Below are 20,104 nucleotides of genomic sequence, written 5' to 3' on the forward strand. Positions count from 1 at the left end.
ATGCCTTCAAATAATTTTCATGGGACACATTTAAGATTTGGTGCACTTGTCATGACTTTAAAAGGGAGCTCCAAAAAGTTATTTTCTCCCCCTTCTCCTAAAAGTAAGAATTCTTGTCCTCTCCAACGTCTTCCTGAGCTTCCAATCATCTTATGTGAACCTGAATGTGAAGCTATTCAATGGTGAAGGCCATAACAACTGACTTCAATTCTGACCCATACACTAGTCAATATATGTGTCCTTTCCAGCAGGAGTTACTGGGTGGCAATCTAGATTTTAAAAACCTGACAGAATTTTCTCTCCTTAACCCAGAAGAACAAAGCAGCCAATTGTAGAAGCCCAATATGACTTAAACTGAGATTAGCTGACTGGAATGGAAATTTAGCATGGACCTTCCAAGCCATTGTGACATAATACTACTCTGGGTAAGGCCTCTGGTAAACCTGCATTTAAAAAAAAGTGAAGCCCGTGCACCAACAGGCTGTGTATACTTTGTGCACATGTATAACCTTTTAAGAATATATACCCCATTTTGGAGCTACAGAAAGAGAGAGTCAAATTCAAAGTAGATGTCATGAAAATCATTCGAAGGACAGATGGAATGGAAAGTGGGAGTGGGAGCCAGGTGATCTTTTGGTAGACATGTTAATTCATCACTGCAAATTCACATTTGAAAACTATCAAACATTATTTTTATAATTGTGGGAATTCTGACAAGAACATTTGCACAGCAAAACCCACCGCAAGTAGTTTTTATTTCAACTTCCCAGTGTTTTTCTTGTTGATTCAGATTGTTGTTTGCTATTATAATCAAAATATATCTTGTAGATAAAATCAACACCAGAAAGAACTGGATTGCAGACTTTTATTATGAGTATTTTTTAATTAGGGTTGCCACCTGTCCAGTTTTTGATCCAATGACCCATTTAAAAAAATATATTTTTCATCTAAACCGTTGACAACAATTTGGAGTTCTGCTATTTTGTCCCGATTTTCTTTCATTGGTATTCCATGATTTAAAGTAAAATATCAAAATTGGGCTGAATTATTCCCATGTCTGCAAAATGATCAAGGCCTTGAAATTAAATCCAATGCCCCACCAGCAAGGAGAGTAGATGCCGTCCTAGAAGGTAGTTATGAAATCTGGGGTTGCAGAAACAGTGGCTTTTGATGAAATGGAGTGTGATTGATGAACAATGTAGGACCACCTTACAGAGCAAGGTAGTGTAAGGCACAAACAAGGCACAACTGAGAACAGGCTCATTTAGACAAGATCTAGAGTGCAACTAGTGTGATCTGGCTTCTTGTCTAATGTTGGGTCTAGTCTTGATTATGAAGAGGAAGTTCATCTAACAGGCAGATATAATCAGATCTGGGACAGTATATGAGGCAGCACGGATATTACCTTCAAATAAATATAAGAACCAGGGACAAAAGTAATAATAAATACACAATATAATACAGTAAAACTATTAAATCAGTCATAAATAGCAAGACAGTTCAGCAAAATAATATAAACAAAGACTCAAAAAATAATTTTACATGTTAACTAGGAAGCATGGAAATGGCTCCAAATAAATTAATACAAAGGCTGGATACAGAATATAATACAAATAAAGAGCATTATAGTAGGGAAGCATAAGCACTACATCTAATCCAAAGAAACAGGCAAATATGCAAGAATCCAGAAATCTCACAATGCAGAGAAAGAGGAGAGAAGATGCAAAGAATTATATGTACCTGTTACTAAGTGTTGGGCTGATATAATAAGTCATTAATAAAGTAATTTGCCTTAATACATGCAATTTAAAAAATAATCTGAAGCAGTGCCTGCCCCTTCCACTTCCCACCAGCCTCATTCTATGTTCAGTTTGGAGTTGGCAAATTATGGCAACCCTAATTTTAAACCAGTCCCTGAATCTTACTTCACTCACCCATCAGCTGGTGACATTTAACATTTTTTTTTAAAATTGTGAGTGATGGTGGCTACCTGTTGTAGATACCATTCTTTCTACAGAAGGAATTCTTCACTGAAAGTCGTCTGTTGTTGAGTTCCAGTGCTGGGAACCGTCCATTGTCTAGGCTCATGATTTCTTCATGAGCCAGTGCGCCAGCCTTTGTGTTGTTCCCTGAAATAGAACATAAAGTTGAAAATCAATTTCACTAAAGTCAACACTTAATGTATTATGGTCTTATCCTCAGTGCAATTAACATCAAACAGTGTGTTGACAATTAGAATAGAGCTTCTGAGGAACAAATCCCATTACTTTGGGAAAACTGTTCACATATTCCACCTGATTGCAGCAACTCTCCTGGATGTCCACAAAATTAAGAAAAATATGCTTTCACAAGTTTGTTTCTATGGATAAAAGCTGCTTTGTAAATTATATAATGCCTTGGACTTTGCTGTGGTACTGATGGTGAAACCTGACGGTTCATAAATTCAATGTCATCAGTGATTCTACATTCCCCCATAGAGTGCGCTGTGGAGGTTCCCTCCAGGCTGCAATCCATTAGCAAAACTTGAAGAAAACCTCTATTTTTATGCTGTTAGTTTTGCTGTAAAAGCCCTTGAAAAAGTCACTCCTTGTTAAATGAGGTCCAACTGGGTTTTTACTCGGTATACCAATTTCAAAATTAATGCTAAAAATCATTTTATTTTTAAAATAAAAATTTTAAAAGTTTGTTTATGTTATTTTAGTTTCCATCTTGATCTAATCATCATTATTTTGCTATCTGAAAATTTAAGTTAGAAGTGAAGGATAATCAGTGCTTTTAAGTTCCTGGTTTCCCACCCGTGAGAATACCTCAATGTGATTGGGTACTTACCCTGCTGGAGACATTACTGTTGCTGGAGGCCTGGAGATCCCATTGACTTGGCACCATATTTAAACTTCCACCAGGAAAGGGGAAATCCACACAACAGAGAGTACTCGTTTTTTATGAGCAGGTTTTTTTTTAGATCAGAGGCGAGTTCCTTTGCTTTGCCATTGACTATAAAACCTGGGCCATTATGAAGGACTTTAAAGGAAGGGAGAAATGGGATTTGAGGCGGGTGACCCTGGATTGAATCTGCAGGCTGCCGGGTGTGGAGGCGGGCTGAGCACAAGGCTTGCCTCTGTGCCCTTGCACTGTGTTGCAATAAACAAAAAATAATCAAATAAAACCATCCCACCAGCCCTCACCCCCACACACTCCCTATGCCCCATCCATGCTAGTCCATGCACCCCACCCATCCCCAATGGCCCCCCATATTCCTATGCCAACTCAGTTACCCTCTACCCAGTCCCCTTGGTCCCTCACATCCCCATTCCAACTGTGCCCCTCTACCCACACCCTATTGCTCACATACCCCCATGCCAATTTGGTGTTATTTCATGCCAATCCATGCCCCCACCACACTTTGCTCTTTCCCTCTCCATGCCAACTCACCTAGTATCCTTCAACAGTTCCTTGACAGTTTTGACACTTACTGGGTAGCTTTGACAGGTTTGACACTTCCTGGATAATTTTGACAGCTGGACAGGTACTTAACATTTCCTTGACAGCTGGGTAGATCCTGCACAGCTCCTTGGCAACTGGACAGCTCCTTAACATTTCCTTGACAGGTTCTTGACAGTTGGACAGTTTCTTGACAGCTCCAATGGGTTTGTGCATAAAAAGTGCATAATTAAAGGATGCCTTACCTCTCACAAAGGGGTACCCTGGCTATCCATAAGAGTCCATAAAATTCAGACCTCCTCTTACCTGTTCTAATCTGCACACTCAGATTCCACACTCCTGGGCTTCCAAAATCTCACTTCAATGGAGGCAACTGGTGATTTAAATTGCCAGCTGCCTCCATGAATCATGCATGGTCAAACCCCGGCCCAACTCCAGCCCCACCCCGGCAAAGATGGGAAATGCCGGGATTAGGGATGGGACTTAGAAGTTTTGACCATTTCTGGCATTTTTGCAATGACAGAGGGGCTCTCTGTTGTGACGACATTGCGGGCCAAACTTTTTAATAGGGAAAGTGGAACCAGGCCCAACTGATATCAGGAGGTTCGTCATAATGTAGAGAGGAATCAAGACATGGAATGGACTTCTGGGAGAGAGAGATTGATGAGGGTTGAAAACCCCTGGAATTATTAAAAAAACAACTAAATGCAGCAATGGTAGAAAGATAGCATTGTTCTGGATAGGTGAATTAAGATTCATAAGATTGCTTGTGATCTTGCTAATTTCCCAGATTCTAATTTTTAAAAAACCTGGATGACTTGTGACTGTGATTATTCTCCCTTACCTTGAGCCTGAGTGGTTGTGTCCTGCTAGGGAGCTCCTGTTTTTATTGATACTGTACCAATGTAAGATTACATCACCAATGGTAGTCACCTTGTTGCTTCCTGCAGGAATATTATACTCACTAAAAAATTTAATTAACCTAAGATACTAACTAAGTAGCATTTTACAATGTATTTCTGCTACTCCTAACTGATCTGTTAACTGATCTGCAGCCATGAAGTTCAGATTCACACAATGGTACAAAAAGCTGTAAATTAGCAGAAACTCAAATGATTGAGTAAAACATCTGCTTTTCAGCAGCCTGATCTTAATTAGATCTTACATTACAATGAGTAGAACTAAATGAATCAAACATATATTCTTTAGCTTTGTAAATGTGACTCTAATCCTGAAAATGACCAAGCAAAGTATAAATTAGTTCAAATAATGCAGACCTTGAAATCAAGTAATTATTTCAGTTCAAAAATGATTTAAATACATGACAATGCTTTTGCAATCTGACTGGTTGAATAATTAATTCAAAGCAATACATTGGGAAACTGTAGTTCATAACTTTAAATGCACAATGTGCAGTCATTCTGAAGCATTTGTGACTCAGTGAATATACATTGTAGAGGTAAACAGAAAATAACTTCTAATGGCCCTGACAAGTGAATAAAAGCTCTAGTAAGATCCCTGTATTGAGTCAGCTCATGTCAGCAGCGATGAAGTTAAAAGGACTTCAAGCAAGGGGAGTGAGGGGTGGGGATTTTTTAAAAACCACAGCAGATTTGTTGTAGATAAGATACCAGATAAGTTGATACCAGATAAGACAACAGATAAGTTGTAGGCAAAAACAAAAGTAAAAATACCTGGAAAAACTCAGCAGGTCTGACAGCATCTGCGGAGAGGAATACAGTTAACATTTTGAGTCCATATGACTCTTCAACAGAACTGTTGAAGAGTCATACGGACTCGAAACGTTAACTGTATTCCTCTCCGCAGATGCTGTCAGACCTGCTGAGTTTTTCCAGGTATTTTTATTTTTGTTTTTGTTTTGGATTTCCAGCATCTGCAGTTTTTTGCTTTTATCTTAGAAAAGTTGTAGGGTTGGGTTTCTGGAGGCAATGAGGGGGATGTCAGACCAGGGGAGGCTGCCACTTTCCTGCTCCTCCTCAACCCACAAAAGGAAAGTTTTCCACTTACCTTATAATCTCCTCTCAACAATTGTTGACCTCCCTCCACCTGGTCAGGTTGATTTCTCTGCTGCATGGGGCCCATGCTAAAATGCAACTGAGATCCCACTGACATAATTTGATTTATGATGCTCCCATCTGCATCTGTTGGGTGTCTCAGCCACATAACTACAATGAACATTTAAAATGGCAGCTAGAATATGACTGCAAGCTCCATTTTAAAGGACCTGGCCTCATTCCTGTAGGGCTGGTGGGGTGGGTTAAATCCAGTGCAATATTTCTGCTGCTGATTATTGTTGACATGAGAGAATCTGAATAAATTTAAAGCTACTATGATTTTCCAGCATGTATGGTTGGAGGGGGGTGGGATGAAAACGGGGCACTGATGTGTCACTAGCCATTAAGAGATAATGAAAAATGTGACATTGTTGCTGACCAGAATATATTACATGTGCAGCTGCACTCAGTAGTTCAATAATATTTATTGAATACACAATATTTGAAAGTGTTTAGACTGTTTAAATATGTATCTTCCAAAAATATTTGACCTTAAGGGTTAATAAACCTCAAAGGTACAGGGAGGATAACTAAACTTAATGAATTAGAGTCTTTTGTGGCCAATAATGTTGTCCTTAGAAATACAGCATCGTGAGAACATTTAATTAATCAAAGATCAGCAAATGTTAATGAGCATATTCTGTTGCATTGTGGCTAATTTGCGAGTAAAAATGTACTCATTAACCACCCAACTGTGACAGTGCAATATTGCAAATATATATTTCAAATAAAGAGCGGACTGTTCCGTGCCCGCTGTCATTGAGCACGTTTGACGGCATGAGTGGACAATATGGCGAGAAGGTCAAAAATCGGTTTCACGACAACGTGAAACCAGTTTGCAATTATCCGCTCTGCCCGTCAATGGCAGGCCACATTTCCTGCCATTGGACGTCGGGAACCTTATTGTAACACATCTGCATATAATTATAATCCCAGCTCGCCGGAATCAGCCCTGCCCCACGCTGGATCATCTGAACACCACACCGATGTGTTTCACAACAGCATATATAAGGCGTGCACTTGGCGGCCTGCACTTTGAAGGGAACTCTGAGGTGACTGCACACTAACAATGTGCAGCACTCGTCAGGGTCGCCTGTTGGGCTTCAAGGTTGAGGTGTCATGCATTCAGGCGAGGGCACAGGCAAGTCGCTTTTTCCCGGCCCGCTGACAGGGCAAGGGCTACCCTGTTGTTGAGGCAAGCTGGACTGAGTGTGCAAAGGCTGTACTGCAGTTGAGTCGACTTGGGGCGGTGGGCAAGGGCTGCCCTACAGTTGAGGTGAATTGACGGAGTGGGCAAGGGCTGCACTGTGGTTGATGGTAGTGCAAAGCACGTGTGGGGTAGCGGGAAGGGAAGCAGCCACGCATTAGAGAAACATTGTATAAAGTGACCATTCATCTGCAGCTGAGACAGTTCAGACACAGCCACATTGGCATACTCGGAGTCGGGCCTCTAGCTTATCTGCCCACTCAAGCAACAGAGGCATGAAATTGTGACCAAATGCTCCTGAACTTTTCACCCCTCGGGCACAGACTGCAAACTAATGAGCGTTTTAGTGGATTGCAGAACAGTTGGACGACTGGACATGTTGTACAATCTGCAGTCACTGGTGGAGGCGCTCACAACCCCTTGCAATGTCATCATTCAGGTTTGCACCAGTCTCCCCCATGGTCAAGTTAACAGTGCAGCCTTGCAGTGCAGGTTTGGAGAATACTTGCACCTGAGCTGAGGGCTCAGCAAGCAGGGCAATGGACGAAGCTGCCGCCAATTAGTCAGGAGTGGGGCAGAGGTGGGTGGAGTCTCAGGCAGCCATGCAGCACACTAAACTATGGTCATCCAAGCGGCGGCCAGCACTCTCTGGGATGCATTAAGGGGCCTTCAGACTCATGCTGTACACTCAAGCTAACCCACACGTCTCTCTCTTTCATCCTGCAGGAGCAGTACATCAGCACCATGACTAAGCTGCATGCCTCATGGCATACAGAGAGCGGAGACGAAAGAGAAGAGAGTGACAGACATCTGGCTTGGCAGAGGGAGGAGCAGCACCATCAGGAAGAACGGGCGGCTGGGTCTCCTGCAAATGCTGCTGAAGAGCCATAGCGAGTCGTCGCTGGTTGATGTCTAGCTAGACCCAGGGTCTATAGATGCCACCTTTCACTCCTGCAGGTGACCGAGAACCAGTGTCACCGAAGACTGTGCATGCCTAGGGAACTGTTTGGTCACATCTGCCACCTGTTGCAGTGCATCCACTGCCCGTGGCCATGAAAGTGACCACTGTGCTCAATTTTTATGCCAGTGGCTCCTTTCAGGGCTCCATAGGTGACCTCTGTAGAACATCGCAAGCCTCCACCTACAAATGCATCTGAGGTCACGGATGCCATCTTCGCGAAGACACACAAGTTCCTGCATTTTGCCTGGGACCAGGATGCAAGAGCGCTGCAATTTGCCCAGATCTGATTTCCCATAGGGGCAAGGTGCCATTGACTGCACTCACGTGGCGCTCAGATCTCCGTTGCAACAAGTGGTCAACTATATTAACTGTGAGGGCTACCATTCGATGACTGTTCAGCTGGTGAGTGACTACCACAAATGCATCCTGCAGATGTGTGCAAGGTTCCCAGGGAATGTCCACGATTCCTACATTCTCAGTTGGTCTCAGATCCCTGACATCTTCCAGGCTCCACAGAGACTGCAGGGATGGCTCCTCGTGACGTCAGACTGCAGCAGAGCAAGGCTCGTGCTGCAACTCGCACTTGGTGAAGCAAACCCTTGGGTTGCTGGAAATGAGGTTCTGGTGCCTGGACTGGTCTGGTGAAGCCCTGCAATATAGTCCACAGAGGGTGTCACACATCGTCACTGCCTGCTGCGGCCTTTACAAACTGGCGCTGCAACAGGGAGAAGAGCTGACTGAGGAGAAGATGGAGAATCTGGACATATCCTCCGATGAAGAGGACATTGACGGCGGTGAGGGTGAGGAGGTCCGCAAGGGTGACAATGACAGCGATTAGGACATTGCACTGGCCAAATGAGGCAGGCACACTTGGGAGGCCCTCACAGCTGCTAAATTTGTGGGGGATGATGACGAAATGCAGTGAGGAGGCACCATAGATCCTCACAATGCATCTGTGAACATTTGACTCCAATCTGGCTGATGGCAATGCAAATACCCTCTGTGAGAATGCTCCTGTCACGGAGATGCAGTGAAGGCCCTAATAGTCGCTCAATTCCAGGGGGATGGTGAAGACATGCAGTGAGGGCACTATAGATCTTCACATTGCCTCTGTGAATGCCTGAGTCCTGACTGGCTGAGGGCAGCTCGCTTGCACTCTGTGATCAGGTTCATATCATGGAGAGTCAGCTGTGAAACTTTAAATGCACCTGATCCTTTGTCAGCCTTCAGCATCTCACCCCTTCAGGAGCACAGCGTCACTGGTCACCGATGCTGATGAGATGGCTGCCAGCCCCACCTTAAAGGTGCTGAGAACACACAGAGAGAGAATGAGGGAGCTCTGACGCCTGCCCATGACATGGCAGCAATGACAAGCACCACAGAGGTGCAGGCATCACTAATGTGTCCAGTGAGTGTAAGGCTGAACCATCACTTTGGCCTGAAGGCTGCACAAAGCACAGGGAAGAGGCCAAGATAAAGACACCTGCCTTTATCTTGTGCAGGAACCAAGATTTCACATCTGAGTGACATGAACACTCTCATCAGAAACAAGGAACCACTGGCAGGGAGACATTCTTGGGAGTTTATTTACAACAGTGAGCATTATGTACAAGTGATTATCACCCATGCCCAGGCTGTGGACTTAATGTTCTTAACCTTCCTAACCCTGCTGTTACGTCGTGGTTCTCCCCCAACATCCACAGCAGAGATGAAGGCAAGGTGCTGACTGCTACACTCTGTGATGACCTTGGCGGGTGTCCTCTGGAGGGACGAGACCTGGAGGCCCCCCGCCCACTTTCGAGGTCCTGCTATGTGGCAGTGGCACCCTCCTTGGCCTGTGGTGCTGGATTTGGATGGCTATCACCTCAGCCTGAAGACGGATGGACTCCTCCATCACACCTTGCAATCTGAGGAGTGCAGTGGACATCCCTTCCTAATGTTCCCGAGCTTGCCTTTGCAGCTTCAGCAACCGAGACATGACTGAGTCCAGAGGCTTGTCATTCGACTTGGACTTAGCAGATTTCTGGCCTCCAGCATTCCTCCATGTGCCGGAGATCTGGGAAGTCCCTGCCACTGCCTGCTATGGATCAGACAGTGCGATGTGCTCACCAGATTGTGATCCTGAGGCTACTCCAAAGCGAGGTGTAGCCTTTGCGCTGGTGGAGGGTGTGGATGAGCGCTGTGACGGGTCTTCAATAAAAGTGCCTTCGGATTCCTCTTCTGACGTTTCTTCGGGGCTTGATTGGAGGCCCTGGTTTGTGGACTTCATCGGCTATTTCCCAGATGTGCCTGTGAAAGCAAGGGGAGATGATCAGTGAATGGCAGGGGACTGTAGAACAGGACACATCACTCACAACATGGTTGTCTGATGGATGTTGCACTGCTGGATTCTCACTTGGTAGAGCACCGCCAACCTCACTGTCAGGACAAGAACGATCCAGGTCCTCGCCGGCCAGCTGGATGACTCTATTTTCGAAGTCTGTGAGGACCTTGATTTCAGGCACTCCTCCACCAGTCTGCAATCTTTCCCTATTGTTGCCAGCTTGTCCTGCATGAATAGAGGTGGACAGAGTGTAAGCAGGACGCCTGCCAGGCCAGGAGATAAGTATGCCTGGAATGTGTGGGTGTTGAGTGGTCCCATGGATGCGATGAGGGCAATGAAGCTGTGTGTGAGAGTGAATGGTGATTTTCCTTGAACTGTCAGTGAGTGGGATCCCTGTGGATGTGTGATGGGTTTGTGAGTGTGTGAGTTGAGAGTGATGAGACTTACCCTGGCAGAACAGAAGAGATCGTTCATCCTTTTTCAGCAATGGGTGGCTGTCCTCTATTGTATGACGTTGGCGCTGACCACCCCTGCCACCACCTCCCATGCTGGATTGGTGATGTTGCTGCCCGTTATGCGGCCAGAGCAGGGGTAGAGGACATCATGGCAGCTCTCCACTGTGTCCAAAAGGTGCTTGCAGGACATGTCATTAAACTGGTGGTCTGCAGTCTTCTTACCTTTCGGGCCATGCCTTCTTTGCAGCAGTCCTTGTCTGGAAGCATTCAAAGGTGTTCACGCAGCTGTACTTTAAACATGGCGCCCAGCATGATGAAGCGGCGAGGTGATGGCGTGGTGGGCGAATGAGTGCCCGCCGACCATCGAAACGGCATGTTTCCCGGGAATGCGTTATTAATGAGGTGGGATTGGGACAATATGGCATGAAATGCTGCCATTGCGGCCAGCAAGTAAAATGTCCTTTTTCCCACCCGCTACCGCACTTAGTATAAATCTGGGACTAATCCACTGTGAAGCGCTCCATTAAGATTGCCCATTTTGGATGCATGGTTTCCACTGCATGTTTGCTTAAATATAGCATGTGACAAACAAGTTATGTATTGTCTATTCCAGCAAACTATCTATTTTGCCCTAAATGAAATGTTCGCTGGCCAAAATGTCAATGACACTTAAAAATGGAGCTTGGGCCTATCAAATTCCAATGGTCATGCTTACATACCTTGACAGCAAATCATATTTTAGGCCAAAATCTGCTCTTTAACTCATCAACTGAGGCCCATGCGACACAACCATATCTTCTTCTGTGGCCATTATTAGCGTGTCTGTTACTGATACCGACACCAGTCTTTCCTACCTATTTGGTTGCATTTTGATTCCATAGAATAATATTTACCTTATTTCATGTGACAATATTTATTTCATTGTGCTACTCGCTAAATTACAATGAAATCCTCAACAAAGAGTGCTGATTGAAATCAACTTGAAAAGCTACACAGCTTTCCAGAAAGAAGTGCCATGCTTAAAACCTGTGGATTACAAAAATAATTTACTTAACCAGACAGGCACTAAACACAACCACTTTATCAGCAAAAAAAAAACGTTACTAGTCCATCATCAATCTACTGTGAGACTGCACTATTGCTGTTAATACGGAAGGTGAATTTGAAATGGGGGATGATGGTCCAAATCAAAATCAGATGTCTAGAAGAAAGAATCTATGCTGATGAGTGACTGATCACTGGATAAAGCCTTCCCATGGAGGAAATAAATTAATTAGACTGACAGCTAGCTCCCCTAAAGGAAAGCAATAGCCAGTAGATTACTACAGAATCAAATACTCAGAATATAAAGCAATGAAATAAATGACATTGCGTTCCTTCCAGAACTTCTGCATTTGTAAAGTTAATCATGCCACAAAGAGTCTAGCTATCATCTGATATAATTTGATACTTTGATAAATGTGTGCGTAAAGTATCTTTATTTCAGCAGTTTCTTCAGTGAAAAAAATGAAATTGCTTTTTGATTATATATTGTGGAAGCCTGTACAGTTAACAATTTTTATCAATGTTCTAGCAGTTATACACATGCACATGCTGAGATAAATTCCGTCACTATCTCTTTGAAATTGTCTTTTCTTTCAAACATTTTTTTAAAAAGTTGATTTGTGAATATGGAGCCAGAAAATGGTCAGAGTATTTCTCAACACCAGTCTTTCAATAAACAATCAGAATATTGTACAGTTGGGCAGAAATATAGTTCTTAACAGCTGTCCCAGATTTGTAGCTTGTTTTCTCGCTTGCTGTGACTTCCCTTGCTACAAGCGCCAGCCTGTGCCTAAAGGCCATTTCCGTTTCTCAGTTGCTAATGGGTTTCATGAATAAGTTTTGATACAGATGGCACAAGTTCAACAAATGAATTTATTCCTGCATCCTTTATTGTAAATGAGAAGTGTTTCCTCAGTCATTCCAAGACTGTCCTGCAATGCTCACCCTACAGACCCTCACACTAACAGATAACAGATGTCCTTATCAACATAAAGCTACAATTAACCAAGAACAAAATACCTCCCAGACAGCACATTTCTTATTTATAATTATTAGTAAAATGTTGCTGAATTTCGAGAAGAAGTGAACTTGCAATAAATTAGAATTGAGTTGCCAACAAATAGATAGATCTGCTATACATAAATAAGAAGATCTGCTTCAAAAGACTTAAACTGATACAGAGCAGTTTGGACTGTGCTTCCTGATGGTTGATGACAACATACCTTTGGAAACTTTGATGCATTATCAAGACTATTAGATACTAGGGAGCTAGACAGATCCCCTGATAAAAATTGCATGGGAGCTAAAATATGTAACTGTTCAATTCTATCAATGCACATCTTCACAAAGGAAAATGAGTACCGAAGACTGTACTGTCAGGGAATTGCAAGCAGGCCAACCTGCAGGGAAATAGATCCAAACCACTGGGGAATCAGAAATGTGCCTTTCCCAGGTTGTTGGAGTGTTGTTACAAGTCTACCATGGAAGATCAACAGGGTATCATAAGCATAGGCGTTTCCAAACTGATAGGTAATCCAAAATCGCCAGATCACCAGATTGACACAAAATGGTTTCTCCAATTTTAAAAAAGATTTTCATACATATATATATATATATATATATATATATAGCACTTCCATGATCTCAGAATGCCCCAAAAGTGCTTTGCAGCCAATGAAGTACTTCAGAGCTATAGTCCTGTTATAATGTAATAAATGTGACAGCCAGTTTATATAAGCTCCTGCGAGCAGCAATGTGATAATGACTAAATAATTTGTTTTTAGATGTTAATTAAGGGATAAATATTAAGGAATAAATATTGGCCAGGACAGCAGGAATAACAATCCTGCTCTTCTTTGAACTTTGAATAATGCTGGGAAATCTTTTATATCCACTTGAGGGCCTTGGTCAAGCATCGCATCCAAAAAATGGCATCTCTGAAATTGCAGTTTTCCCTCAGTACTGCACTGGCATGTCAGCCTAGACTTTTTGTGCTCAACTCCACAAACTCTGACTCAGAAGTAAGAGTGTTGCAACTGAGCCATGGTCGATGCTGACACAGATGATGGTTCAATTAATTAATGTGATAATTATCTGAACAGCATAGACTGTGGCAACCCCTGTACTGTGGTGAGTTGGCTGATCTCAGCCAGTGTAGTGCCAGATGTGGTAACATTGCTCTTTATCTCTTCGAGTCAGAACAAAGAAATCAATTAAGTTTCCTCTTGATCACTTTCCAGAAATTTCTGTGAGAAGTGTGTGCTTGAACATCAAGTAAAGACAGGCTGAGGCTTGGTTGTGATGCCTGCCTGCAGTTGAATAGCCTGTTTACAATCACTGCCACGGCTCACATAAATAGTGGCTATTTGGGCAAGGTACCGGAGGTACCTTTAGGTACCTTTAGGTACCTTTACCTATTGAATAAATGATCCTGCAAGGATTCAAAACCTTCAGAAGACAAAGGGAATGGAAAAAATTAGTAAAGAAAAATATAATGGAAATAGAATAGTCTTCCACCCCTTTGTGTTGATTATTTTACCTACAAAGAGATTTGTTTGGCTTGTGGATACGCCCAAGTGACCTTTTTCAAAATCCCTGCAGCAACTATTTCATATCTTGCTTTTAATGCTCAGTGTTACATCACAATGCCTGTGGAATGAGTACTCTGGGTGGAATTTTTCACGTAGGTGGTGACCCCTGGCTGAAAAGGGCTGGAAAGATAAGAGCAAATTTAATGGCTGTTTGGTTGTTGAGTGGCTAAGGTCGTGGCTTCCACCCCCATGTGGGAAGATGCCCAGCCTTGCAAAGCTGCTGGCAAATCAGATTGTCGGCAGTTCTCCAATCCCAGGTGCATCACTGGGAGCGATGGTCACTCCTGGGACTGCAGCAGTCCCACAAGAGGAGCCATGGAGGAGGCTGAAGTACAAGTTGAGTCAGGACAGCCGCACTGGACCCAGTCAGGCCTCAGTGAGAAGATCAAGGCGTGTAAATAGGAGGCTGGGGGCTGGGTGGGGGGAACAAGCAGGGGTGGCGATCACCTTTTGGGTGGGGGGGGGGGGGAGGATTTCTGTTGGCACAGGATCCCTGGACAGGAGGGAATCCTTTCTGAGCTCACAGCTATGTATACCCTGGTGGCCTCCTCAGGTGGTGTGGGCACCCCAGGTGCTGGTAAAATACCAGTGGCAGTAGGAGGAGGCCCTTACGTGGCCATTAGTTGGCCCAAGAACAGGTGGGCTGCCCAATGCTTACCCTGCCGATGGTAAAATTCCAGTGGAGGTGGGTAGATGACAGGCATGGTGGCCTCTGTCATGCCACCCGATTTTATGTCCCCTGCCCCCCACCTACCAGTCCACTCCCGGGGAGAACGTGTCAAATTCCAGCTTATACTTTTGCTTGTAGTGCTGTCAACATACACCAGGTACCGTATATGATTTGCTTTACTTAAAAAAGAAATCCGATATTTCATAATATACAAAACCACATTCAATCATGTGATGTTTTCCAGTTTTGACTGACAAATCAAGTTTCAGAGCTCGTGTGTCTCAAGTTCACATCAGATATGAAGCAGTTGGCTGAAAATACACTCACGGATAATTTGTTGACTAGTTTTTCAGGAAATACAAATATAGTTCCAGCACCATTGATATTGTGATGATGTATTCTTGGCACACATTTACACTTTTCCTTTAACATAAGAACTTTATTTCGAATGGATTTCCCTACACTATCAGCTGTCCTTTGCCCAAAGTTAAAGTTCATCTTCAGGTCTGCAGCTGGGAAACTGCAAGTACACTCGCAACTATTAAACAAGATAAGTTGTGCCTTGCAGATGGAATGGATGGACGGATATATAATCTAATTTTCATCCAGAAAAACTTAAAAGCACAACAGAATTCTTTGCTTCTAAGATTTTGGATTGCCTGAAATAGTAAACTAATTATGTGCTAGGTGTATATTGTACTGGTACAAAATGTCTCCAAGTCTCATCTCTCCTGAGTGTTGACTCCTTTCTTGGGGTACAGGTCCTTCACCCAACAAATATTTGTTATTCTTGACAGCGAGCGCCAGAAGGCAAGAGAGTGGATGGTGCCTTAGTTGAACTTGATCCTCACCTGATATCAATACACAGACTTCCAACAGGGATTGCAAACAGGAGTGAGAATATTGACCAGTTTTCCTATCCTTAGCTCAGGGGTACGAAGGTCAATTGTAGCATTCCTATTACCTTGGCTAAGGTCACTAAACTCAGCACAATCAAATCAATCTGGTCTGTGTGGCTCAGCTATTCACTTCCTAAGGTCACTGGGCCATCAGGGAGCCACAACTAAGTATTAATTACAGGGCATTGAAAGATTTTTCATGCCCCACATGCAGTCCTGGCATATTGAGAAAAAATTAGACTACGGAACAATATCAAAGCCCACTGGTGCTTGTTAATTATATGTCAAAAAAGTTTTATATTCTAAAGTAGCATTGTTGTTCATAGGGATGTTGTCAGCATTCTGGGTTGTTTTCAGGTTGGCTGAGTGCCTGGAACAGCAATGCAGAGCCCTTCCAAATTACGTCATTTTGGCCAGTAGTGAAAGTCTGTGTTTTACAAGACACTTCGACTGTTCCTGATTAACTTCTGTTGTGCATTGTAAACTACTAATTTATAGTTTAATTTTCAGCTTTGATAGTGAACGTTGACAGGCTATTTGACTGCATGGACCAACAGAGCTAAATCTGAACCTGTTCTTGCCCACTATCCACACTTCCAACTGTCACTGGATAATGATCAGGAGCCAAAAAAAAATCCCTGCTTGATTATCCACTGTCTAACTGAAAATATTTGGGCTAATCGCTGAGGTCCAACTGGCATCCCAGTTGAAATCCATTAACTCAGCAAAAATCAGGGATATGACCCAGGATTACGGGTTCATACAGCTCAAGTAGTCAATGCATTAACCTGCCCAGATATCAGGCCAGCTTATTTACACTGTAGTTTGGCATTAGCATAGAAAAGGTATCCAGAGGGATTTGTGATTGGTGATGGAAGCCATCCTTGCACACTGTAACATGAATTTTTTTTCACATTTGTGCACAATGTGGCAGTAATCTTTTCAGTCAAGTATCGATAGACATCATAGCTTGTGCTTGTATCCATCATGCAAATTCAGAATTTTAAAATTTAAAGCAAAGTTATGGGTGGGTCATAACCATTTCCCAAACTGTGGTCTATTTGTATAGTCTGCTAGTTCCATTAACAGAATCCATTCCAAAATCGTATCATGGCTGGGATATTTCAGATTTTATATTTTTGTGCGTGTTGCAGAGATGGTGTTTAATAAAATTGTTCTATTGCTCTAAATGGGGAAGATTAGTTAAGGCATCTTTACTAAATTTAATTTTAATCCTAATTTCACAAGAACATAGTGAGCTGACCCAACATTCTTGTATACTCACCTGAATCTGTTTTTTTTGTGTATTTTTTGCTTTGTCCACGGATTATCAGCACAAACACCAATAGAAGGATAAAGATGAGTCCAACCAAGGCAATAACCACTAAGAACCACCACTCCTCATAAAACGGGGCTGCATTTTGAGCTGCAAGAGTCAAAAAGTGAGAAGCAATCTAAATAAGTGCAACATCACAATAAATAATGTGTAAAACAGTTATGCAAGATTAGGTGACCTGTACTGTCGCAGAGATTAATGCATCTCTCAGTTTAAAGTCAGTTTTGATTTTGACTGTGTCATTATGCTGCTGATCCTGTATTTGAGCTTTGTCTCTCATCACCTGTAATGTTCACTCTCTGGATTTCGATATGAGCACAGTGGATCAGTTTAGGAAATGAAAGCCAATAAAACACATGTGGCTTATTCTATCCAATCACTCATTGCTGGGGTTCATGTTTATACGTAAATCCAAATTATTTGATTTGCATGATGACAAAGCTGCTGTTTATTCATTTTAATCAGAGGAGGAGGTTACAGAAGTAGGTTTGGAGCCTGAATGCGTAATGTGATGAAAGTATAATAATTTTCATAATATTTTTCTGGTTTATTGTGAAGTCGGTTTATGGGGGTAAGTATTGTTGGGTCTGTATGTGATTTAATTACATTTGGAGTCAAGTAGGCTACAAGTTTGAAATCATCAAAAGAAGCTAGGTGCTTGACATGCTAATGAGTAAACATGGGTGCTGGCTTAGCATGTAAGGTGTGAAGGGAATTTGCATTTTTAGTTAAATGAAGAGATTTGGATTTCAAAGGGATCTTAGTCTGTTGACAAGTAGCCAGCTAAGCAAGGCTAAGGATACATTTCTTTTCCCATAGGTTACTGACAATATATTGGCAGCATGAAAGTTTTTATATTATGAGGAAGATACAGTTTCAAAGGCATATAGAACAATAGAATTTACATATTAAAAAGAGAGAAACATAGGGCAGGATTTTACCATCAGCGAGTGGGGGCGGGGCCCACTCATGAACGCGTAAAATGACGCGGGATGACGTCAGGCAGAACTCTTACCGTCACCCTGCTCCATTTAAATTTTCAGGAAGGCGAGAGGCCATTGACAGATCAATTAAAATCATTAGTGGTCCAGCCCAACCTTAAGGTTGGTGGGCATGCCAGGAGCCCCGGCAGGAAGTAGAAAAAACATGAAACCTCATCCACAGGCGGGATGAGGTTTCATGTAGCGTTTTTAAAGTTTTAATAACGTTTTTTTGAAAATTATGAATATGTAAGGGAATTTTTTTTCTACTTTTAATATTTTTAAAAGTAGAGGCGATCTCCCTGAGGCTGCACTTAGCCTCAGAGAGATGAGCGCGCTCTTTCATGCGCATGCGCGAAAGAGCACACTCTCGATTTTGGGATTCCCCCCTGCCTGCACAAGAAGCGCATAGCACTTCCCTGCGGACATCACGCTGGGCGGGCCTTAATTGGCCTGCCCACGTAAAATGGTGCTGCGCCTCTGATCAGGGGCGCCAATCAGAAGTATGCCCGACAGGGGGAAAATTCTGCCCATATATAAAAGAGAATGAAAGGCTTTGTGTCAGAAGGCCATGTAAGATAAAACAGGAGTGTGCGAAATAGCCTTAATGAAGCTCCAGCATTTGTGCATAAGTCTGCTATATAATAAAACTGAAGTTGGGGAAAAGCCATTTCGAATTCCACTGTCAAGTGGGTATTGTGTTAATTTTCTGGTTCTGTTTTAAATCTAAAATCTATTTTGGACCATTGCCTTAAAGGGGGTGTAACTGGGGGTCAGATTAATTAGGAATTTTAGGAATTAGGAATTATTATAGTAGTAAGTAATTGTAGTCTTATGTGTGGGCTATTTTGCTAATAAATATTTTAATTTAATTTTTTAAATTTCTAAAGGTCTTGGCGGACTTATTACTTCTGAATTCATACATCTCATAATAAATACAAATTGCAAAACTGCTGTGACAGTGCGACCAAGTTTCCCTCATGGGTTTGGTCTGCCTGGCACACATCATCTGCCACGTCATACAGTAAACACACACAAATGTTGCAGTTGTCTCCATTAGTCCTATATCACTCCCTGTTTGTGGAATTTAGAAAGAAGAGCTGACACAACAGACCAGTCATTATTACAGTTTAGCATTTTAACCAATCAGATTTTAAACCTTTTTGTACTTATGAGAAATTAACTTATTTCTGACTTACTGATCACAAAGTTCAGTAAATTGAAACAACAATATTCCAATAAGGGTTTTGGGGGGGTGGCAGATGAAGAGAAATACGAGCAAAAAGCTGAAGAAAATACCGTCTTGTTGGCTGATTACATGTGGGATAGCTTGTAATTGCATATCACCGCCTGCAGCCCAAGCACTCCTTAAAGGAGTTTGATATGGATGCTTGTGTTAGTTGGAACTGAAAATGTGATCAACTTGCCCCACCAATGCATCTGAGTGGCTGAGGAGCTCTCCATTCTTTCAAAAGCCTCCCAAAGTACACCTGTTTCACTGCCTTTTTAATTCACTCCTCCCCTAATTCTTCTCATCCTTTTCCCTCCTTAGTATCCTCCTTGCAATGTGCTCTGTGATGTACTTCCATACTATTGTTGTTGAAGTGATTTGTTACATTGGCTCAGAAACTTCTACCTCTGGGACTTATGTAAAATTGTGGTACGCAAACAGAAAATTGTACTTCACATAGTGAATAAAGAGTATAGACGCTTGGTGTGAATGTCACTAAATCACTCACTCTATTCATTGAGTACCTTATTATAATACAGGATTTGTTCTGAAGTACTTCTGTTGAAAGACATTACGATTTTACAACAAATTGTTACGCTTCACTGGTCAGCAAAGTTAGCACATTTAAAATATAGACTCAAAAATTAACATCCCAAAATTGACAGCTGTGTAACCTTTAAGTGCGGAAATCTTGATCTCAACTGGAAAAATTAAAATACAGTAAAGTTGATATCAGAGGTTCAGCTTGAAATTGGAGTATTTCACCTCTGGCCCTATGATCTACTACCATGTGAAATATTGCATTATCAAATTACGCCATTAGGATGCTTTAAATCTAAATTTAAGTCCACTAAAATTAAGAGCTTCTTTAATATGTCAGTTGGTAAGTGG

At 42.4% G+C, this 20,104-nt stretch overlaps 1 protein-coding gene and 1 long non-coding RNA gene across 2 annotated transcripts in view; one reads left to right on the plus strand and one right to left on the minus strand.

The window, feature by feature from the left end:
• sdk2b (sidekick cell adhesion molecule 2b) overlaps positions 1-20,104 on the minus strand; it is a 981,988-nt gene that overhangs the window by 113,794 nt on the left and 848,090 nt on the right. The window contains exons 42-43 of the mRNA XM_078571006.1: positions 16,952-17,092; positions 1,991-2,129 (exon numbers count right to left, since the gene is read on the minus strand). Coding sequence (XP_078427132.1) covers positions 1,991-2,129; positions 16,952-17,092 — 280 coding nt within the window. The remainder of the gene's footprint in view (positions 1-1,990; positions 2,130-16,951; positions 17,093-20,104) is intronic.
• The window catches only part of LOC144699778 (uncharacterized), a 133,568-nt gene that overhangs the window by 32,167 nt on the left and 81,297 nt on the right, over positions 1-20,104 (plus strand). The window lies entirely within an intron of this gene.

This window comes from Cetorhinus maximus, chromosome 24 (genome assembly GCF_964194155.1).
Source record: "Cetorhinus maximus chromosome 24, sCetMax3.hap1.1, whole genome shotgun sequence".
NCBI lineage: Eukaryota > Metazoa > Chordata > Chondrichthyes > Lamniformes > Cetorhinidae > Cetorhinus > Cetorhinus maximus.